Source organism: Osmerus eperlanus, chromosome 12 (genome assembly GCF_963692335.1).
Source record: "Osmerus eperlanus chromosome 12, fOsmEpe2.1, whole genome shotgun sequence".
Taxonomy (NCBI): domain Eukaryota; kingdom Metazoa; phylum Chordata; class Actinopteri; order Osmeriformes; family Osmeridae; genus Osmerus; species Osmerus eperlanus.
The window spans coordinates 14,673,992-14,695,909 of NC_085029.1; the positions used below are offsets into that span (position 1 = coordinate 14,673,992).

Genomic DNA, 21,918 nt, shown 5'->3' on the forward strand with positions numbered 1-21,918 from the left:
ATGGAACCAATGACACACAGTCACAGGTGAAAATAAAGACACTTTATTAATCCGTAAAAGAACAATCCCAGATTGCCAGCAAATATTTAAAGAAAATAAAGGGGATAAGTGGGAAGAGGATGGACGACGACGACAACCAAACTCCAGAAATCAAGACAAGAACACAAAATACAAACACAATGACATGAAAATATTTACAGAACAAACAATACATTAAACAAAAGCAGTGCAATAAGATGGTAGTAGCTTGATAGTGGCTATTGCATCGATTTGAAATGCAAGTCAATAATTTCCAATTGAGCACTGGAAAACATGCCTGAATATCATGTCAAATATTAAGCAATTCAGATTAGAGGACTTGTTCAACTTAATGCCCTCATTTGTCTCATTTGTAAATAGGCAAAAGAGGTGTAGGCTCAGCAACAAAGAGTTATGAACTAAAAACAACATTGTTTTAAAAACAGCATTGTACTTGGCATTGTGGGCCTTGATGACAAGAACCATGAAAACAATGTTAATGAATGACATCCTTGCGAATGTAGCAACAATTTCAATTTAGTTGCCCATTTTTATTTTATTTTTTATTTTTATTTGGAGCACGCGCTGAAACACAATTGTTAACCCCAACAACAACACAAACACAGGCAACAGCACTTCTGACGTCCTGAAAACAGTACATTAACCCTTGTTCTCAAAACTAAATCAAGACGTGTGCTTGGGAAACAAAGGTGTTGAAAACAAGGTGTTCACTTCAAACATTCTACTTGTCAGATCACTCAGTTTGATTAAATTGGTTTACTTTTGTTAACTACACAAAACGTATTACTGTTAACTTTAATAGCTGACAGCAAGGGTTTACAGTAGTTAAAAATCAACTGAATATTGTCAATTGTCTTAGGTAACTATCAATAGAATGACAACATTACCAAGTAACTCCTTCATAGACTAACACTGCAATTATTAGACTTCCAAAATCTTACCCCTAGTTAATGCTTACCAGGGTCACAATTCAAGAAACCAAACCAAAAAACTTAAGTGATGGGTTTGAATTGTAATTTGCAGGTGGTACTTCAGCAGAACTTGGAATTCACACAGTACTAACTCAAGAGGATGACCTACCACCACTAGTATGAGTTTCCCTTCGCCTACCATGTGATAACAGGCGCAAAAACACGGTTGTTTCAATGCAATATTCGATGCAGACCTTCCAAATGGTTGATATGAAGCTAGACCAATAACCTACTTAAATAATGCAGATCAGGAGCATGAGCTGGAGACTTAACAGCTGCATCTTTAAACCTGCAGCAAAAGGAGAAGTCAGAGAGACATAGCAAAATGCATACAGCCAAGCCTTAGAAGGACAAATTACAGTGCTATGTATAGGTTTACAGAAGCTGATACGTTTCGTAATGCAAGTGTGTGCCTCCTTCCTCTCGGTCCACCTCCTATACTCCTCATGCTCCGCCATCATATGGACTAAATAACCGCCAGCCCAACAACGCTTTTTTTTTTAACTTCCTTCTCGTTCCAGTGTCCTCTCTACGACAGATTAAATCTCTAAAGGGACCTCCAACTTAAAGTGGTTGACATTGTCCTATTAAAAACACACACGGGATGACTGCAGTGTCAAACCACCTAGACCGGTGTATAGAGTTTAAGTGAAGTGCACCATACAACCTTTGGTTAGTAGTGGTGTTAATGGTTTCTTAGATGGACTTTCTTTACATCGTTTGGTATTTCTACTCTTATAACTTTCCAAATCCATTACTTAGGTTCTCCTCAATAAGGACCTTTCAGCTCCTCAGTAACTTCAACAATCATTCCAGAGTTCTGAAGGACAGGCTTGATCTATCAGTCCTTGATCAGACTAATGATGAATGATTTTCAAACATCACTTTATGCCAGTCCTTCATAACATAATCCTTTTCTTCTACACTGGTTGTGTGCCATGGGTTCAGAGCAGGTTGTTTTTCAAATAGCTCTTCATAAGTGATCACCTCCCTTTCAAATCTGTATACTTTCCTTTTTCCTCCACCTACACAAGAAAAAAAAATCAGTACTCAAGTGGAGAACCTCAGCTTCAGTCGTTTCCAGAAGAAAACGCAGGAACCAAAGAAGGAAAGGGGGGTAAAAACGAATGCAGGACGAGTCGTCAACAATACTATTATTCTTATCCCCAGAATCTTCTCAAAGTAAAAAGGACATCTCTTGCATCTGCAGAAATCTTTCTTACTGGTTTAGCGAAAATTAAAGAATAGGCATGAGCTAGCCTCTCACTTCTTTTTGTCCTTCTGTTTTTTCTCAGGCTTCCGTGTCTGCTCTGCTGTCATGCTGTGGGGCATGATCAGAACGCTCCCGTCAGCGCTGTACTGCAGCGAGTACTCGCTGGGAGGGTAGGGCCGGCCCTCCTCATCCCGGAGCTGGGTGAACACTTCCTGGTAGAGGCTCTGTACCTTCTGCTTCATCTGACGGATGGACCGGATGAACTCCATCTTCTCCTTCAGCAGACGGGCCTTGTCACGCCTCAGGTCGTGGACGCCTTGCTCCAGGTTGATGATGGTGTCCAGCTTTCGCTTGCGGCAGTTCTGAGCCGCCATTTTATTCTTTCCACGTCTGCGAATGTCGCGGATGAGGGCCAGTTGGCCCTCACTTAGGTGATGCTTAGCCAAAAGCTCATTAAACTCCTCCACGGGCAAATTAATTATTTTTTCATTGGAAAATGGTATCTTCATTGCTCGGGCTCTGCGTTCGTCACGACTCGACTGCTTGTCCAGGAAGTCCTGTGGAGGCTGAAGCTTAGATTGTTGCTGCTGCTTGTCACGCCCCATTTTCTTAGCAGAAGGAATGGGTAGCTCTGGGTCCTCGGAGAACGACGAGAACAACGGTAGGTTGTAAGTGTGATTGTGGTTGATGTTGTCAAGCTGAGGGAGACCATGGAATTGGGAGGGGTCCTGGTAACTCATGCGGCACAGTTTGCTGTATTCAGGCTGGTAGCCCCCAACAGCCCCTTCCTCAGTTTCAACAGTTGCTGCCTCCGAGTCAGTACTGTATCCCACTGCCCCTTCTTCCGAGAAGGTGGCAGAGGTGGAGGATGAGGATGCTGCCGATGAACAGGAAGTCTCAGAGCTGCTCGGGGAAGCTGGGCTGTGGCTCGAGTCCAAGGAGAGACCAGAGTCAGAGTCAAGCTCGTCTTCCAACTGAGAGGCCTGGGCCTGGCTAAAGCCTTCCTCCATGGCTAGGTCCAGAAGGCTGATCTCATCAAGCATCGACTCCTCCAGCAAACTGGTGAAAGGATCAGGCAACACAGGGGTGGAGGTGATGTTATTGGTACTGTTCAGAGGTGGTGGGAGAAAGAGTCCAGTAAGGTTTGTGGCTCCAAAGGTAGTGTTGACATTGGAGGAGTTGCTGGAGGCCAGGTTAAGCATGGTGGGCTGTGAAGTGCTGGTAGTATCCAGCTGTGGGTTAAAGAGGGTGGGGAAGTCCTGGCTGCAGCTAGGAAGGGAGGCCTGGTGAAGGCTGACATCTTGGTTGATGAGATTGGAGCGAGAAAGTCCAAAGCTTGTAGTAGAGCCTGACTCGGCCACGGTGCTAGTATTACTAGCACTGCTCGTGTTGGAACCGAGGACGGAGTTCTCTGAGTTGTTAACTTCCATTTCCTGCAAAGATTTTAAATTAGTGCAAGGCCAAATTGTAACCGTGAGACCCTATGGAACCAGGAGAGGGTTAGGTTAAAGCGCATACCTGTAGCTCCATGATGGCCATGATGTCTTGCCACTGTTGCTCCAGATCCAACTGGGGCTCAGGGTGGGGCAACGGGGGAGGAAGAGGAAGCCCCTGGGACGTGGACGGAGCTTCTTCATTGGAGATTGCCACAGTAGTCACAACTGGGGCAGGAAACTGATCAAACAGGACAGACATGAACCTTGAATTCAAGGCCATTCAAATGATTGACATTTTGCCAGAATAGAGAAGAAAAGCAACACCGGAAAAACCTCTCCTAAATGTCAATGAGATCTTTTTTTTGAAGTCGGCTATTCACCTCAGACTCTTCTCCAAATGGGAAGGTGGCTTCTAGGAGCCGCAGGCATTCTTGCAGGGACAGTGAGGTCTGAGTGCCAAGGCCTGGGAGCTGGGGGAAGGAGACAGCACAGTACATGGGTCACCGGGCAAGACAATAAACATTCAACTAAGATGGAACAAATCCATTTTAGATTCCGCGCTCAGTAAGAATTTCCATGGCCAAGTAGATTGTGTGTTTAGCCCATTTACATTTAGTCATTTAGCAGACGCTCTTATCCAGAGCGACTTACAGTAAGTACAGGGACATTCCCCCGAGGCAAGTAGGGTGAAGTGCCTTGCCCAAGGACACAACGTCATTTGGCATGGCCGGGAACTGAACCGGCAACATTCGGATTACTAGCCCAATTCCCTAAACGCTCAGCCACCTGACTCCCTGATTTAGTTGGGGCCAATACAAATACGTACTTGTTCTGGTATGCTCTCCCCTGTCTCTCCATCCACAGGTGGGGCATCTTGAAGGTTTACTCCATTCCTCCAGCTCTCTTGTAGCTCCGCCCCTTCCTCCTTCTCCGCAGGGCTGGGCTTCTCCTCCTCCTCACTGTCCTTCTGGCGGCTGCTGTAGTTAAACACTTCTCTTCCTGCCCCAAGGTCAATGTCCTGTCGCCACAGGATGTCAATCAAATCAATGTCCTGTAAAAGCAGGAGACAGCAGATCACAGGGATGTTTGGTTAATTTATAAAAGTAGCAATGTCATGCAAACATGGCAACGTATCTAGCATGGTGTTATGTCAGCGAGTGAAAGACTCAGATCATTATATGGCCTGAACAATGGCTTAGTGTGCCACATAAGAGCAGTAGTCCTATGACCATCGGGTGAACGAATGCTTTATTTCAACATGTAATGATTTAATCACCCATGTCCATCTGCATCATCAATTAGAACTACACATTTCTGACTAAACCAAGCAGCCTACCTCAACCAGTGCATTTTCACTCACACAGTAAAATTATATTCTACATCACTAAACCTAAGTTCAAGTATTATTCTAATGCAAGCACCGTGCCTAAGCTTGCGCTTGTTTTAAACGAGGCAGATATCAAGGCTCCAAATACCTCTTTGGTGAGGTCATCGTTGCTGTCCCTGTTGCCCTGCTGCTGGCTGTCCTCGGGGGCCACAGCTCCTTGGCTGTTTGCTCCACTAAGGTTGTAAGTTGACTCAGGCGCTCCGCCACCACCTCTCATGGCCGGGGCTTCAGGGTTGTTCACGTCCTCTAGGCCGGCCCCATTGTCTAGGGTGATGCTGGGGCTGGACTGGCTGGCGGCAGACACCACAGTCTCAGGGTCACGGTGCACCAGCCAGGTACTCAGCTCAGTGCTGGGCACCGACAGACGATCCAGCGAGCGCACCTGATTCAGCAGACGGCGGGTGGTAAAGAACTGGTCGAGGTCCACACTCTTGGGATGGATGCCATAGCCGTCCAGCGTGTTGCGGAGGTTGTGGAACTGTGTCTGGGTGTAGGCTGAGCTGGGGCCCAGGATGATCTCTCTCAGTGGGGGCAGCTGATTGCTCAGGTAGGTATCCACGTCCACCCGCACCCCAATGAGACTCAGAAGGATGGTGAACTGAATCAGGCCCTCTGTGAAGTACTTTTTCAGGTAAAGCATTTCTTTACAAAGGAAAAAGTTGAAAGTAAAAAATAAAATAAAAACGGGACTCACTACAGCACAGCAATACTCAACACTTAATGTAAACTGTGATAAGAAAAATTAAAAGTCAAAAAAAATTCTATAGGAGGATGAGGGACAGATCTTTTCACGTGTTTAACTTGCTAGGTGTTATCTAGTTTGGACACGAGTCCAATATCAATCAAAAAGCAAATGTGGTCCCCAGTCTTCCTTTTCAGTATGTCCTCCCATACCTACAAGGATGAACAAAGAAGATCAACATTTCCTTAGTCATAAAACTGCAACGGACAACCTCAAACAGATTGACTGAAAAATGTAGCTCTTCCAATTATAAAAAAAACAAGAAAGCTTTGCACAAATATTTACATGAATACAATTCAACATACATTTCCCAACACAGTAATCTAACGACCACCCCGACTGAGATAGCAATCTAGAAAGCTAGTAGACTACTGTACATGTACAGTACCTAGCTAGCCAACTGACCTGAAGATGGGCGTCAGTCACTGATGTAACGTTAACTATGTTTGTTGTAACTGTTCGATAACGAGTTAGTCGGATTTTAAATAAATCCCACCATCCAGTGCAAGATCTTTTTCGAAAGGAGACTCTTGTGAAGGTGAACGAGGCGAGGGAGTCTCGGGATCTCCAGCTGTGCTAGTGCTACAGTACTAGCTTGCTAGAAATCGTTGTACCATGTCCATCTATCTTAGAAAACTGGCCTATATCCCTACCTCAAAGTATTGTGTTGAGTATAGCTCCATTGACAAACCGGCATAACTATAAATGGTGATTGTGTCTTATAACTAGCTAAAACATCAGTGGCTGGCTACCGGTATTTTGACGCCCACTGCCAGTGTGTGTTGACAGCGTTCACTTCCGCTCTCGGCTTACAGCAAACTCCCTAGCAACAAGTGGTGCAAAGGTGATTGATAGAATGACGAGCCACTCGCAGCCCTACGATAAGACTATATTACGGGATTCTCATACATTCTGGCCAATGGACAAGAGGGATGTTTAGACCACAGCAACAGGGGAGGGGTTAGCTAAAATACTATCCAGCTAGCTACAATATTATACGTTTTAATGGATTTCGTACACACTGTCATTTTAACGTAACGTTGGGGTTATAACTATCAAAAGCACATTATGCAGACTAGCCATATCAGGCAAATGCAACATCAGATGACTTTGACTGATGGCACAACACAAACACCAGCTCCAGGCTAACTTTGCTATTCTACTGCTACCGATACTGTACCCTGCGAAAAGCCTGTATTTTATACTTACGCGTGAGGTTTTTATTAATGTATCTGTGTGCCCACAAGTCGACCACCTTCTGTAATCATTAGTGAATTCCAGTAGGTTTATCTAAATGTCTTTATAGAATTACCCAATGACATTATCCACCCTCTTTCCTTATTGAATGGCCCACCATGACTTGCAAAATTCCCAACTTGCTAGCTGGAAAGCTACCTACCTAGCAGCGACGCATCTGACACCAAAACACGCTTTCTTACAGAGCATGCGTAGAACATTCTAGGGCGCACTGAAAAAAAACAAAAATATCAATGCCGATGCATTTATATTGTAAAAGTCGCAGACTGTGTTTTAATTTACTAGAATATGTCGGTGTTAAGAGATTTCAAATATAATTTCATATAAAAAATGCTACAAATAATTTTATATGATCAAAATACATACAACAAAGTTGATTAGAATTGTTTACATAAACAAATGTTCCTGTAAGTATTACACAATTATCACAGATTTAAACAGACTGATAAGACTGTCTATTCAGGGGGGGGGGGGGGATCATTAGATCACGAAAGGGTACCATTAGAAGTTTCAAGGTAATTTCTAGGGAAACCTTGTATTTCCCCAAAACTCAGTTGAAACACACCTGTTAACTAAAACTTTTATTTTCACACTGAGTGAATGGTTACAGTGAGTGATCTATAAGGGTCCACATGGCTAAATGTTGACTCCCATTAGGTTTACAGGCCGGTTGTTGTAGCGCTTTGAAATGTCCGCTTCAATCTGCAAAGCACACCACAATTGACACAAGTCACAATCCTGTTGTCTATCACCCACAACATATTCCTAAACATTTTAATAGTTCTTATGTACACCCAATCCCATGCCAATTCAACCAACGTCCTGTAAAAGCAGTAGACTCTCATAAAACCAAAGGTCAAAGGCCACCCTACCAGTTTCTGTAGTTCCTTGGTGCGGGCTGACAGCAAGTCAATGCGGGGTTCCAGTTTAGCCTGCTCCTCCAGGGCTGCTTGCCTCTTCTCAGCCAGTGTGGCCCGTTTCAAGACCAGGATATCAGCCTGTTTAAGCTTCTGCCTCAATACCTCCGAAACTCGTTCCACATACCTTACACACACACACACAAATTAAGTAAGTACTAAATGGCATTGGGGACTGTTAAAGGGGTTGGTTAGCAGAATGTAATGAAGCAGCCTCTAATGCCAATTTATTTTGTCTTCCATTTATCATGACTACATACCGCGGAGAAGCCTGGATCATGAAGAGGTGCTGCATTCGCAGGGTGGTCAGCCGAGCCAGCAGGTGGCGCACCTCTGCCAGCATCTCCTGGACATGCGTGCGGGTCTGCTCCTGTATGACTGAGGGGGCAATCTGGAACTGGCTCATAGCCACCACATCTGCCTCTTCTCCCATCTCACTTAATCGCTGGGTTAAGAAGACTTCCAGCTGTCAAAACACAAGTTTTATTACCTATAGAATAATGACAACAATACGACAAATCACAATAAACGATAACACTCATATATTATTTTTTTCATGAGCCAGTATTTGCAGACTACAATGCATACTGGACTGCACAGCTGAAAGACTACCTAAATGTATCCAGAGTTTATATACAACACAACATTTTACATTACCTCCATTAGCTCATCTATGAACTGACTGCGGGTCTGAGAAGTCTCTAGTATAGACAAGGCATCACCTCCTCGGGCCACACCCTCAGGGCCTTAACCAGAGACAACCGTTACTAAAGCCAATTACTTTCTTTCCAGTCTATATACTTTTGGATGTTAGGAACCAGCAATACTCACAGTCAGTGCCTGTGTCAACAATTTCTATCTCTATTGGGGCAGTTTCACTTCCTCCCCAATCGATGCCATCACCACCTGTGTCCTAAATGGAAAACAGCTGAACTATAGAGAATACACATTTCCACAGGCGATGTTTACAGCCCAGGCAGAAATGAAAAACACTAATAATATGACTTCCTCTTAACACTTCTTACCTCAGAGGCAGGTTCTAAGCTAATGCCCCAGTCCACTCCATCCTCAACAGTGACGCCAAAACTACCATCCTGTGCTTCTGTCCCTGTTCCACTGCCCAGGTTACCCCAGTCAATCTTAAAAAGACAAATTCCAGCAAACATATTTCATACACACACATCTTTGTCTCTATAAAACACCTCGTCAATGTGGCTGTGACACGACAGTGAAAATGATATGCACCAACCATCTCTTCTGTGACTGTATCTGGCGGTGCTTCCTCCATGACAGGCCTCTCGATAACTGTCGGGGACATTCCCGTCCTCCACTCATAGAACGTTGTGTTACCTTTCTGCTGGACATACCTCAGCATGGAGAGGACTTCCTCAGACCTGTGGAGAGGGAATCGACTCTAACCAGGTAATACTTTAGGTATTCAAGTATTCTCCAGCAGAGAGTACAAACATCTCCATTCGAATATCACAGTAAATTATAAAAAATATCTATATATATATCTTGAGCAGATGGGAATGTGATTATGTACACACCATTCACAGACAAAGTTTGTGAAGGCTGTGTAAAGCAGAATTTGCTCCTCAAGCTTTGCTGCGTCCTTCCCCACTTCCCCAAGTATCACTGGGAGATCTTTCACTAGAGCCTGCAGCTCTCTGGCAACGTTCTCCCCCTGGGAGAGAGGAAGAGACACACGAGGCAGAGGCTATCGTGTTAGTTGCAGCACAATGGGCGCAGCTAGATCAAGAATCTCAAAAAGTTGCAAGCACGTTGCAATTGTGTACATGCGCTTTCGCTATAACTAGTTAGGTACGTTAGTATATTTTGTGTGTATTCACCGTGATGCCGTACTGTTTGCAGGCAGAATAAAAACGTTCCCTTAGGTCAGCAGCACCACTCTGACACTCCATCTCTCTTCGGCTGAGATCCTGCTGCAACTGCTGGGCCTTGGCCACCTGCTTCCTCAGCGCAGGGCCCTCATAGCTCACACTGCGACTCAACAAGCTGGCCACCTCCGCTGGATCACACACACAACAGGGAACGGAATCAGCACTGCAGGCGGAAGGCTAACATGACCAGAGTTCCTCTGACTGACTATTGCACTGTAATCCCAGTCTTGTGTATTAGAAAGGTAGGAAGGCCTTTGTTCAAGCCGATCACGTACAGACCCAGTGCAATTAACTGATTCATCTTGTTATCTAATCCAGTGGCATGTGTGAGTTGCTGGGCTGATTTGAAAGCCTGCTTCCAAAGTGCTTCTCAGGAATTAAGGAATTAATTGAGTGGAAACACAGTTCAGTCTAACTTACCTAAGTAAGCATTGTCTGCCTCATAGAGAGATATAATTTCCTGCCAGTCCTGCAACAATAAAGCAGTACATTTAGATATTTAGCAGACGCTCTTATCCAGAGCGACTTACAGTAAGTACAGGGACATTCCCCCGAGGCAAGTAGGGTGAAGTGCCTTGCCCAAGGACACAACTTCATTTTGCACGGCCAGGAATCAAACCGGCAACCTTCTGATTAATAGGCCGATTCCCTAACCGCTCAGTCATCTGACCCCCAGGTGGGTAACAGTAACAAGATAGCAGATACACATTTTTATGTGGAACAGCACTGGTCAGCACATTTGTGTGAGACATGGTATCCTCTCACCTTCATCCTTTGAGATGAATATCTACCAAAGATGTTCTTGGAGGAAGCCTCTGTTCCTCTCAGTATTTCCACTATCCTCAAACAGTGGAAGTAGTGGATGTCTGCAAAAACAATGAGCCAACACACTCAATCTGCAACTATCATGTACTTCATTGTAGCAGAAGCATCGGAGCATGGCGCCAGTAGAGCTTCTTAATCACAAAGTAATAAATGAACATGTAGTACATAACCACAAGAGCAGTCTAAGGAGTGAGGGACATACAGGAGCCTGACAGCAGCTGTTTGATCTCCTCGTTTTCTGGCATGTCCTGGATGGAAGCGTTGATCTTCTCCCGGATCGACATCACTGCACTCTGCCATTTCAGACTGCAGTGTCGTCTGTCCACTAACCAGTCTGCAAACATAACAGGGTTGAACAATGATGAGGCAAAACTGTATTAATATCAGTAACTACCCTCATGTGTGGTACATAAGTGCATGACGATTGCAGAACCTTACCTACAAGTTTGCTGGTCTGTACATCAATTGGGAGGGTTTTTACATTCTGTGGAAGGCATTGCATTACGTTAACCTTTAATATGGCCATATAATATGGTGAAGATTGACGATAAGTTCGTAGAAAACGTTTATTCACCAAAGCTAGCTAGATACGTAGATAAATAAATAAAAAACGTGGAAATGACAATGCACAAAGGAGCTGAGCTGCTTTGAGCTGCTTCTCATAACTTCATTGGGCTTCATAATCATTGCAACGTTGTTAAACAGAATCGCTAAGACTACAGTTTATCTAACGTTAGTAGCACTAACCAACTCGGCGTCTGACAGCAGTTGTTTTACAAGCACTACAAATATATCAACAAGTCGTCTACATTTGTTAGGAAGACATCGGACATCATGTCATACCTCCATTGCCTCTTTAACGGTAAAATAATAGCAGAATTTCTTTATGTTATCATAGATAAATCATAGACACATTTACACACTTCCCGTCCAAAGTAGTATTTACAGGACAGTAGAATCCTGGTCGAATCGACACGTTAGAGGTAAGGCAACCAATAGAGAAACATCATGTTGCTATTCCTCTCGGACTGAAATATATTTAAACCAATAAGAATCTACCGTACTGAAGCTTGTTTCTACGTTGTGAGTGTGGATTCGCATTCCACCATCAGAGGGCAGTCCCCTCAAAATCATGAACTGCTTCCAGAACCATGGGATCGATCTTCTTCTGCCCAATGCCACCCAGAGCCATAGAAAAAAAATTATATGGCTCTGATGCCACCTATTTGCATTTTATAAACCCAGTAGACTATACATAGGCTAATTATTTTATTTTATACGGTTATTACGTTTTGTCACCGACTACATTTGGTAAATGATTATACATACAAGACATTACTTCAAATGTTTTGCTCTGCACCTTATTAGGCTTAGGTATTATTGATGAAGTCAAGATTCCAATCCACCCATCCAATTCCATATTCCATTCTAAGCATTAGACCACAAAAAAGTAAATTACTATTTTAAAAGGTGGCCCAAGATGTGGACCAATCCTGGATTTGAATGTTATTCTGATTTCCAAATCAGACATGGAAATTTACCCCTGTTTGTAATTCGACCTCTACATTCAAATTACCTATCTGAACACCTTCCTTCTACAGATGACCTTTCAAGAGATGCTTCAGAACTCCCGGCAAGTTACCATTCGGCCCACACCTTTGTCACAAGATAGGCCTTCACAAATCCTGTTCATTGGTTTGTTTTCATTTTGCAATTATTCGTTTGAACTTTGTACCTCTAAAGTTGATAGAACAGTACTTTAACAGGATAGTCATCTTGTAGTGGATTGGCAGGTTGACAACAGGACTTTAGTCTCTCTTGAAATCACATGGCCTTTACGTGTACTTATACATGGAGTTGGGCGGTCGGTAGGTGTGTTTTATAAGGGTGTGTGTTAGTGTGAGCAAGAGGGTGAAAGAGACGCTAATAGGCAGAGAGAGAGAGAGAGAGAGAGAGAGAGAGAGAGAGAGAGAGAGAGAGAGAGAGAGAGAGAGAGAGAGAGAGAGAGGGAGAGAGAGTGAGTGAGTGAGTGAGTGAGTGAGTGAACTGCTGCACCTGTGGCTTAACAGTGGAATGTCAGCACAATGAAAGACTTCTGAAAAAGGTTAGACAAGGAGTGATAAAGAAAAAGCAAAGGCAACCACGATTAATGCACCTAAGCTCCGATATGGCTGGATATTTTAAGATCTGAAATTGCCCTGCTCCAAGATACTGACCACAACTTCATCAAATAGGTGAGCATGAAAAATCTCTATGTCTGAGCATAAGGAAGCTTGTATGGTCTTTCAAACTAACTTTTTATGTTTTTTAAAATGATCATTTCATTTACACACTATTACTTTTTGGAGTGAAACAGCTTCAATACTGTTGTTGTTGTCTTTAATGTGTGGTTGTTTAAATAGTTAGCTGTAAATGTTCCTTAAGATGGACATCCTGTATAAGCACATGAATGTATGTGTTGCAATTGTTTCTATTTGCAGACCTGTGGATAGATGGTCCAAGGTAAATATATAAAACTTTGTATGTGTGTGTTTATAACAGTAGAATCCCCAAGAGATAGTGAGCAGAATCTGAGCTTAGACATTCTGTTACTCAGTACAGCAGCTGAAGGTCTTGTACAAAACTACGTTTAGTGAAAACTTTGTCTGGGACAAAGGTCCTCCAAAGGTCCTCCAAAGGTCCTCCACAATCACAAACGTCAAAAGAAACAAGCGTGAAACAATGCATTGAATAGACTGGAAGACCCCATCAGTACATCCCAACCCTACTGTAGGTAATAACCTGAAAGTGTTTTCAGGTGTCTGGCAGTGAAGCTGAAACCTAAGTCTGTTACAACATCCAGCTCAATAATCAAGAAAGGGCAGAGCAGGCACCCGTGGACTCTTCTTTCCCTCATGCCTTGTATCATTGAAAGGCTCTGTAATGCTTAGTTAGTGTTTTTCCAGTGTTTATTGTGAGCACAGTGTTCCGTCTCTGTGAACTGTGAGGCTTTGCGGGACTTCTTGCTCAACCACACAAAACAGAACACAAAGTTACTTATTAAGAGTTATGGAGGAGGCTTCCATAACTCGAGTCAAACGATCTCCTCAGTACCAAGTACATGTAGTAACTTTCTGTTAAATGACAGTAAATCTAATTTTGAAAGTAATCCTTGATAAAACCCTTCAAATATTGCAGTTCCCTATATCCCAAAATAAGTCTTAATTCATACATCCTTCTAACAATATCACATGTATACAAGCCAGAATATGTGAGGAGTAAAGCTTATGAACTAAAACATGAGTGGTAACTCTTTTAGGGAACACAAAACCATATAAGCTCATATTGGAGTGCAAGTGTATCGATTTCCGGGTGTCCGTACACAAACAGGTCAGAAATAAATGTAATTAAAGTTGGAGAAGCAGAAAGAGTAAAGTACACTGACCATTATGTAAGATATCTGCCATGGTGACAATTTCTTTCATGACATTATTACATAAGTACCTCAGAGATAAATATAGCATTTCAGTATGAAGTGACTTATCATTTGTTTCCTATGCCAAACACTAAACCACTACAATGTCAGGTGCCTTCAGATTAGGATTTGAAATGTGATTCAACGGTCAAGCAAGGATATGGGCATGGATGCTGGATGGATAATGGTGCAAAATTCACTTACCACCTTACAGTGAGTTTTGTGTTGTTTCTTGTAGTCAACACAATACATGGATCTCAAGATTGAATAAAATAAACAAAGTACGAAGACACCATCATGATGGATTTTAATTGTGAAGCCAGATCAGATAAGCGCGGTGAATCAAAGATTCATAGAAGGAGTTTCCACAGAGCCCACCCCTCATGTGGATATACAACTTTATTTTTCAACTATGATGAACCACAGGTGGTGGTTGTAAATGTGACAGGACACATATCAGGCCTCAAAACAGGGTTCAGATAAATGGTCATCTAGCTCATTTCCATTTGTCGGACCCCGCAAGTGATCCTGGAAAATCGCATGTTAAATATTTTCTTTGACATATTTTTGATTATCTGCATTGTTGGGAATGAGCACAGTTCCTATGCTGGCAGTAGAAATGAATGTTCAGAACCAAATTAAAGCTTAACTGGGCACTGTTAATGCAATATATGTGCATTTATGTATTGATTCAGCTCCCATTGACTGAAATCTCATATGTAACCTATTGTAGACATCCCAAGGAATGTAATCAGTTTTACAGTGCTATGTGACAAAACTCATGTATAGCATTTGTTCTGAACAAATTACGCTGCCCCTGCTGTAAGGAAACAGCTTGCATTCTCATTAGCTGGAAGGCTTTTTTTGAGTTGATATCAGATCACATGGGAGTGACATGGGACACTACTCAGATGCTAATTAATTTATAATCTAAGAGCCTGTATCAGATTTCCTTCTCAATTACTCCTCCTAATCACCTAGATGTAACTGAGATAACAGAAAGCTATCAACTATTGCTGCATGAACCTTGGCGCAAACCACTACAAATACTGTTAAAACTGTGCACTTCTAGTACTTGATTGCTTGCTCCAGTTCTTGTAAGCGCTGTTGTAATCACTATTTGTATGCTTTGGATGAAAGAGTTTGCTAAATGAATAAAAATAACAAAAGAAAATTAAGCAGTAAACACTCAAAGACCAAAGGGAGCTGTGCTAAATATAAAAGACGTGGAAAATGTTATTGTTCTGGAAACACAATGTAGTTGGTGTTTAGCAATGCAAGCATGGCTATGAGTTATGTGTTATGTGATGCCAGTCTTGTCATCCCAGTCTGCTTGTGTTATTTGACCTCACTGCAGTGAAATTATTTAGCACCATAGACAGCCACATTGATATGCATCCTATAACTTGTGGTGCATCTTCAAACACACACAAGACTGTTCAGAAACATCAAACACACCTCCTCAGTGCCCAACACTGTCTGGGGTGCATAATATGTAACACAGTGACATTAACAATATGACTGTATCCATGCTTCCCCCCAGGTCTGCCACTAGTCTCTGCGTGTGCCATGGCTGACCCCAGCTGGTGGAGACTGACCTTTACACGCAAGAAGAAGTCAGAGGCCAAGGTCCTATATGAGATCCCAGCAGAGTACGGCAGCAACACTGGGAACAAGGAGCACTCCGGCAATCCTCCTTGCTCAGACCCTATGGACAGCCAGTTCAATGCACGTCTGGAGAAAATAATGGATAAGTCTGCGACCAAAGGACGGCATGTCAAAGTGTCTCACTCCGGTCGCTTCAAGGAGAAGAAGAAGATCCGTGCCGCGCTGGCCGAGAACCCCGACCTGTTCCCCCAGCATGACCTCAGTGATGAGAACCATATGGCGGAGAAATAAAAATTAAAAACACTTTCACATTAATATACACTTAAGATTTTAACATTTACATACACAGGCAAGCAAGACCCACAACACACACACACAGCCATATTGGCATTCAATATAAACAGAAAAAAGGCACATAGTAACCACTGAAATCTTCCTCACACACCTATACAAACAAGTTATCAATTGAGCACCATTGTATAACTTAGTATATTCCACCTTCAGTCAACCTTTTATGAACATGTGACTTCTGATGAGAAGACATTTGTTAGGCTATAAAGATGTGTGGATAATCAATCCACGGAAGATATTTTTTGTTTATATTCTTCCAGAAAATTTGTATGCATTTAATTCACATAACATGGATTGATGTTGGTTTTAGGAGTTGTTTTTAATAAATGTGAATGATGTCTTGAATCTTAACTCCACTCCTTGCCTATACATCTAACTGGTGGTGTCATAGGAATGTATAAGCAGAGCACTGGGTAAAGCGTTTCACTTGTTACATTTAGTCATTTAGCAGACACTCTTATCCAGAGCGACTTACAGTAAGTACAGGGACATTCCCCCGAGGCAAGTAGGGTGAAGTGCCTACGTCAGTTGGCATGACCGGGAATCGAACTGGCAACCTTTGGATTATTAGCCCGATTCCCTCACCGCTCAGCCACCTGACTCCCCGAGGAACTGTTGCTTCATTGTGTGTCTGCTGGCAAGACTGAGGTAAATGAGTCAGTCAGTCAGTCAGACAGACACATGAGGGTGAATAGATAGATGTTCAGATGTGACAGCAAAAACATGCATGTCAATTTAAACCAAAACTGCACTGTACAATGCAGATATTTAAAGACAAAAAAAATATTTTGAAAAGTTCATCTGTGACTGACATGTGCTGGACAGAAAATGTACTGTACCCTTTGGTAACAAATTTAATTTTATATTTGTATAGTTTAACACAGTCGAGAAAAATAAGAATTATTCTTACACAATAATCACATAGTAGACTAAACAAAAGCATTCACACCACACACAAACAGGATAAACTTGGCACAAACATTACGTTTTATCCATATCCAGGCCGCTGGGTCCTTAGATATATCTAAGACTGAAACAACACAGTAGCAGCTAGAAATGCACTCCTCCTTCATTTCTATAACAAATACCAATGTTAAAATAGGGGACTTAACTCGCCAGACAATGTACTTTTCATCAAGTATCACAGCAAAGTTCCTGGAGGTTGTCGGAAATGCTTAATCAGTGAATAACCGGTGAGCTGTCAATCATTACCCAACATCCTGCCAGAGAGACTTTGCACTACAAGTCAAGTATACAACACAGCATTTTCCAATTTCTACAACCTTGCATCAAAAGTAAGTACTGAACAGCAAGTTGTTACTTCAGTCAAGCCACATGTCATCCTACCCTGAACTAACATAAGTATGGAAGCAAATCAGTGACATGTTTTGAATTTTAAAAAGGCATTGAATACTTAATATAGAAATTTAAACACCACCGAATTTGTTGTTTTTTAATTCACCTCTTTGAAATAAATTCATATTTCTGGTCGAATTTTATCAATTCAAAACATTATGTCACTGATTTGCTTCCAAACGTAAGCTCTGCCATTAATTTGATTGAACAAGCATCCTTTTAACATTTACACATGGTTTGTTTATATAGACATCCTTAAACATCTTGTCAATCATCAACACACACGCCGTTACTGTTAAGGTGATGACAATGAAAGTGACAGTTTGATGATTCTCAGTCAAGTGGAACTATGCCAGGCCCAATCTCCAGCCTGCTCCTCCATCCAAACTCCCCGATGCAGCGGCCCCTCTCAGGGGGACAGCCGCTGGTACACCCAGCCTCCCTCTGCTGGATGCTGGAACTCCTTCAGGTCAGCCTCTCCATTTTTGGGCTGTGTAAAGACGATGCGATCATGTAGTCTGTTGGTCTGACCCTGCCAGAACTCCATCAAGTCGGGCTTGACAATGTAGCCGCCCCTGAGAAGAGGGTGGGAACAGAATAATATAGGTTTCAATTTTATGTTTTGCCAATAAAATAAACACTTCACTTTCAATCTGACCACACCGACGATGTAATACTAACCAATAATCAGGCATAGGGACTTCTGTATCCTTGTACTTTTCCTCTAGTTCAGAATTTTTCTGTCTCAGGTACTGCAAGATTAAACCACAGCAGTTACTGAAAGTGTAATGGACTGTAAGAAAGGAGTGAGTAATGTCAGAAAACATAGGTACATGCTTTTCCTACGTAGAAAATGTAGGGTAGGACAAGCCAACAAATCTGATCATCTAATCTCGTTTTTTGTGACAACACGAGGAGACATGAGGACTGATGCTTACATTTCTATCAGGCACCACCGTGCTCTGCCTGCTTACAACTGCCCCGATCTGGCTGCTCTTGGGACGGGAGTGGAAGTAGTCACAGGAACTCTGGTAGGGGATTCGCTCCACCTTGCCCTCAATACGGATCTACACACACATGATGAGTTAACTCCAGCATAGGCACCTCATCACATGAAGAGCTGAACAGAGGTATTGTACTAAATCTTACTTATAGTAAGGGCACACCTGTCTGTTTAGAGGCTCCCAGTAGAAGACCAGACAAGCATAAGGGTTGCTCTCCTATGGAATAGAAATCAAATTAATTATGATATGGATTAGCATTCCATGTAGAAACATGATTCTCACTTGAATAATAAATGACCGGTTGTATGTTGTGTCAAAAGCTGTGCAAACTCCAGGACATATAAGGTATCCATTTCAATCGATAGCAACAGTTGACTTCCTCTTACAAGCAGCCAATACAGTGGCTGTAATGGAAGAATACTGACCAGCTCTCCACCTTTTCGGCTTTCATAGTTAGAAAAAAACCGGAATCCTTCATGGCTGTATCCTTTTAGCAAGACCATACGGGCTGAAGGGCGTCCATCTCTTGGTGGAGAAACAGAAAGAATGAAACAAAAGAATGCCAACGAGCAGTGTGTCTGAGATGGGCAATGGGTTGGAGTCCTACTTACTTATTAGCTGTGGCAATACACATTGCATTGGCTTCTAGAACTTCAGGACACTTTGTGGCTTGATCGAACCAATCCCCAAACTGCTTGATAGGGTCCAGTGATGCTAGCTGGTCCTCCTCAAAGCACTGTGGGCCAAGTATATGAAACAATAGCATTTAATTTCACAATGCACTGAAAGGCAAGTTGCCTTTTGGCATTCAGTACTCCATTCATGCATTGTGATGCTGTGTATATATTGTAGCTATGTGATTTAATATTGGATAGCATAATGTAGGCTACTGAATATTTTTATCATACCTCACAAGGTCATTTGGTAAGTTGAGATGCTGATTTTGCATCGTATACAATGTAAAACAGGCACTAGTAGACCTACATCGTGCAAACTGCAAATCCCTGATTGACTAAAAGCAGCCCTTCCTTAAATAAATTACCCATGAGTTTACGTGAGGTGAACCTGCCCGTTAACATGGCAGAGGAGCTTCCAAACTTTGCATTCTTACCTCATCGTCTCCTTTGTATTTTTTCCGCATGTCACTGAGATCCATAGCTGTTGTAGTGCTTGACGATTTTGTGCAATGGGGTCGTTGAAATCTCTTTCGAGGACAAACAGTCAAAAAAGAATGACAGTGAAGATGACTTCGTATTATATTCTTCAACACACTGCAACTGAGAATGCGCCTCATGCTTGTAAAATAACGCTGGAACTGTCATTACGCAGTATCTTACGTAAAATATTACGAAAGACTTTTGCAGTTTTGTAACAGCATAATAAGACAAACAATTAAATGTTTCTACGATTCACATTGCTCTTGTACTTAAAAAATGAACAACAAATTACAATCCTAATAGAGCAAATCCACATTCAGCAGAAAAATATTGATAACGATGACATCGGTGATTTTCGATTACATCTTTCGATGATCACCTACACATGCCTTGTTGTATTACTTCCTGTCAAAATGGCAGCGACCTTGTGTGGCAAGTTACTGCAGAGCCGGGGTAACATTTATGTGTTTATTAAACCAATATTGTTATTTATTTGTTAGATTATAAGTAAAGGTGCTGTAGTAGATGGATCACATGCTCGTACTTGGACGCTTCTATTTGTAATTGTGTTCAGATTGCGTTTTATTGACAGCAGTAGGCAAGGGACATGAGTAAGCTAGGTAGCTAGCTTGCTATCTAGTCAACGGTCGGGCGACGGTGATTTCTTTTGACTGTTTTAACTTTAATCTCTACGACTGAAACAGGAGACTATTTTGCCATTTAGGGGTGTGGTATCTTATCTTGGAATAATATCAGCCATACCAAATACTATCTATTCATCTGTGCAACGGATGCATACACAATAGCATTGCTAAGGTTTTTGTTATTGTATTTCTTTTATCCTCCAGTACGGCTGCCCCTGACACATAGTGTCCGCCATATGGCCAAGGCAGTCACGCGACACAGGAAGCCTATGCACATTATCAAGCAGAAGCTGTTGGCCCTCACAGAGTACATTCCCCCTAAACCACATGCTCCCCCAGGGGCATTGACACCCCGCGCCAGACCAGTTCAGGAGGTAAGAAGCTTGGAGGCGAGTGATGAATGACATGGTATAATGAGCGAGAACTTTTTATTGACTGTCTTGTGGGCTCAGCTGCATGCAAAAGTTATCTTTTAAAGAACAATATGATGAACCTATTCCAGATTTATTCAGACTTTCAATACTTTTTTTTCATCAGGAGAGTGCCCTAGCGTTGATTTTGAAGAGGGATGTGAAGACCATGTTCCAAGAGTGTAAGATGATTGCTGTCATACAAGACAACGCTACAAATACAGAAGATATGCTTCTTCTCAAAAAGAGGCTCCACAAGCATGGGATCGCCATCAAATTCATACCTAACCAGGTAAAGAGGTGCCCAGGTTCAAATTCCTCAATTGTATTACTGTTCCGTACTGTTTCAGCACTGACTAGTTTTGGTGTGTTTCACTACAGGTGATGAAGTCTTTTCTCCCAGGAAGCCCTTACAGTAATCTGATGCCACTATTTATTGGTCAGACTGTTTTATTTGTCAGTAAAGAGCCCAAGGTGAAGGAGATGCTTGTCTCTCTAAGGAGCAGTCCACAGATGGTATTGTTAGGTGTGTGTATCTCTCACTATTGTAAAACTAAACCCACTAATGCTATTCCCTGAAGGAACATCTTGTTTGTATTCAAAATCAAGTTCTAACTCTCACCATTCCATTTTACAAACTAACATTCTGTGTTCTATCTCCTCTCCTTATCGCAGGGGCCTGTGTCGACAACACGTTGCTGTCACCACAAGGTTTGCTGATTTACTCCAAGCTGCCTTCAGTGACAGTCATCCAGGGAGAGTTGGTGAGTGGCCTGACCATGCTGACCTCTCAGACGGCCTCCCTGCTACAGCGGCACCCCACCCATCTGTCAGCCCTGCTCCAGCAGTACCTCAAACAGCAGAGTCCAGAGGCAGGTGCAGAGGACACTGCTGTGGAAAGCAGCACCACGAAGGCAGAGGAAGAGACATAGGACATGTGACCCCTATGGGGAGGAAGTTACAGGGGCTGCTGGGGAGGAAAGCAGGAGTGTGATGTCTGGAAGATTCTGGTCTTCTGGTCTCCTGTGTGACATGCAGAGCTTCTGCTTGGGTATGGACAGCTCTACTTGGACTTGTGGAGAAAAAAAGAGGAAAAAAACACCTACCAAGTGCAGTTTGTTCATAAATAAACTGTATTGGATATTTTGTTTATTATCTTAACTTAAATGTTGTTGTACGTAACTGTCATAATGGACATAAAAGAAAAATAAATATTCTGTCATGTCTGTTGCTTTGCTGTCAT

General features: G+C 42.5%; 5 protein-coding genes across 9 annotated transcripts; 2 read left to right on the forward strand and 3 right to left on the reverse strand.

Annotated features, from left to right (window-relative positions):
• Nucleotides 1-20: 20 nt before the first annotated feature.
• Nucleotides 21-7,208, reverse strand: nfe2l1b (nfe2 like bZIP transcription factor 1b). Of its 4 annotated transcripts, XM_062474818.1 has the most exons (7): nt 6,998-7,179; nt 5,135-5,940; nt 4,486-4,710; nt 4,040-4,129; nt 3,742-3,897; nt 2,454-3,656; nt 21-2,035 (listed from the first exon to the last, which is right to left on the reverse strand). In XM_062474818.1, exons 2-7 carry the CDS (start codon nt 5,684-5,686, stop codon nt 1,994-1,996), a joined length of 2,268 nt encoding a protein of 755 aa, XP_062330802.1. In that variant the 5' UTR covers nt 5,687-5,940; nt 6,998-7,179; the 3' UTR covers nt 21-1,993. The 4 variants fall into 4 exon arrangements, with proteins under 4 accessions (XP_062330802.1, XP_062330801.1, XP_062330799.1 ...); XM_062474817.1 differs by lacking the exon at nt 6,998-7,179 and adding an exon at nt 7,188-7,208 and having other exon boundaries at nt 21-3,656; XM_062474815.1 differs by having other exon boundaries at nt 21-3,656.
• A 405-nt stretch (nt 7,209-7,613) lies between these two features.
• cdk5rap3 (CDK5 regulatory subunit associated protein 3) lies at nt 7,614-11,686 on the reverse strand. 2 transcript variants are annotated; one of them, XM_062474524.1, is made up of 14 exons: nt 11,535-11,686; nt 11,130-11,175; nt 10,894-11,025; nt 10,632-10,732; nt 10,287-10,335; nt 9,816-9,994; nt 9,513-9,649; nt 9,212-9,356; nt 8,988-9,101; nt 8,794-8,875; nt 8,620-8,708; nt 8,223-8,428; nt 7,918-8,089; nt 7,614-7,747 (listed from the first exon to the last, which is right to left on the reverse strand). In XM_062474524.1, exons 1-14 carry the CDS (start codon nt 11,538-11,540, stop codon nt 7,682-7,684), a joined length of 1,524 nt encoding a protein of 507 aa, XP_062330508.1. In that variant the 5' UTR covers nt 11,541-11,686; the 3' UTR covers nt 7,614-7,681. The 2 variants fall into 2 exon arrangements, with proteins under 2 accessions (XP_062330508.1, XP_062330509.1); XM_062474525.1 differs by having other exon boundaries at nt 11,134-11,175; nt 11,535-11,647.
• Nucleotides 11,687-12,666: 980 nt separating this feature from the next.
• On the forward strand, nt 12,667-16,449 carry prr15lb (proline rich 15 like b). Its single transcript, XM_062475716.1, has 2 exons — nt 12,667-12,925; nt 15,689-16,449. Exon 2 carries the CDS (start codon nt 15,715-15,717, stop codon nt 16,042-16,044), a length of 330 nt encoding a protein of 109 aa, XP_062331700.1. The 5' UTR covers nt 12,667-12,925; nt 15,689-15,714; the 3' UTR covers nt 16,045-16,449.
• A 494-nt stretch (nt 16,450-16,943) lies between these two features.
• On the reverse strand, nt 16,944-19,939 carry pnpo (pyridoxamine 5'-phosphate oxidase). Its single transcript, XM_062475715.1, has 7 exons — nt 19,576-19,939; nt 19,076-19,200; nt 18,890-18,989; nt 18,627-18,680; nt 18,399-18,527; nt 18,142-18,212; nt 16,944-18,035 (listed from the first exon to the last, which is right to left on the reverse strand). Exons 1-7 carry the CDS (start codon nt 19,756-19,758, stop codon nt 17,870-17,872), a joined length of 828 nt encoding a protein of 275 aa, XP_062331699.1. The 5' UTR covers nt 19,759-19,939; the 3' UTR covers nt 16,944-17,869.
• mrpl10 (mitochondrial ribosomal protein L10) lies at nt 19,930-21,899 on the forward strand. The gene is made up of 5 exons (XM_062475714.1): nt 19,930-20,074; nt 20,470-20,639; nt 20,803-20,967; nt 21,057-21,201; nt 21,351-21,899. Exons 1-5 carry the CDS (start codon nt 19,993-19,995, stop codon nt 21,605-21,607), a joined length of 819 nt encoding a protein of 272 aa, XP_062331698.1. The 5' UTR covers nt 19,930-19,992; the 3' UTR covers nt 21,608-21,899.
• Nucleotides 21,900-21,918: the final 19 nt, after the last annotated feature.

What these genes read in the sequence shown, in the direction of transcription:
- pnpo (XM_062475715.1), bottom strand. Translation starts at nt 19,758, where the DNA reads ATGAGGCGCATTCTCAGTTGCAGTGTGTTGAAGAATATAATACGAAGT. An exon ending in TGTATTGCCACAGCTAATAA is followed by an intron (nt 18,990 to 19,075) that starts GTAAGTAGGACT and finishes TTCTCCACCAAG; the next exon opens with AGATGGACGCCCTTCAGCCC. An exon ending in GTCCCTATGCCTGATTATTG is followed by an intron (nt 18,036 to 18,141) that starts GTTAGTATTACA and finishes CCCTCTTCTCAG; the next exon opens with GGGCGGCTACATTGTCAAGC.
- nfe2l1b (XM_062474817.1), bottom strand. Translation starts at nt 5,686, where the DNA reads ATGCTTTACCTGAAAAAGTACTTCACAGAGGGCCTGATTCAGTTCACC. An exon ending in GGGAGAGCATACCAGAACAA is followed by an intron (nt 4,130 to 4,485) that starts GTACGTATTTGT and finishes TCCTTCCCCCAG; the next exon opens with CTCCCAGGCCTTGGCACTCA. An exon ending in CATTTGGAGAAGAGTCTGAG is followed by an intron (nt 3,898 to 4,039) that starts GTGAATAGCCGA and finishes CTGTTTGATCAG; the next exon opens with TTTCCTGCCCCAGTTGTGAC.
- prr15lb (XM_062475716.1), top strand. Translation starts at nt 15,715, where the DNA reads ATGGCTGACCCCAGCTGGTGGAGACTGACCTTTACACGCAAGAAGAAG.
- mrpl10 (XM_062475714.1), top strand. Translation starts at nt 19,993, where the DNA reads ATGATCACCTACACATGCCTTGTTGTATTACTTCCTGTCAAAATGGCA. An exon ending in GCGCCAGACCAGTTCAGGAG is followed by an intron (nt 20,640 to 20,802) that starts GTAAGAAGCTTG and finishes TTTTTTCATCAG; the next exon opens with GAGAGTGCCCTAGCGTTGAT. An exon ending in TCAAATTCATACCTAACCAG is followed by an intron (nt 20,968 to 21,056) that starts GTAAAGAGGTGC and finishes GTTTCACTACAG; the next exon opens with GTGATGAAGTCTTTTCTCCC.
- cdk5rap3 (XM_062474524.1), bottom strand. An exon ending in GCAAACAGTACGGCATCACG is followed by an intron (nt 9,650 to 9,815) that starts GTGAATACACAC and finishes CCTCTCTCCCAG; the next exon opens with GGGGAGAACGTTGCCAGAGA. An exon ending in ATACAGTCACAGAAGAGATG is followed by an intron (nt 9,102 to 9,211) that starts GTTGGTGCATAT and finishes TGTCTTTTTAAG; the next exon opens with ATTGACTGGGGTAACCTGGG.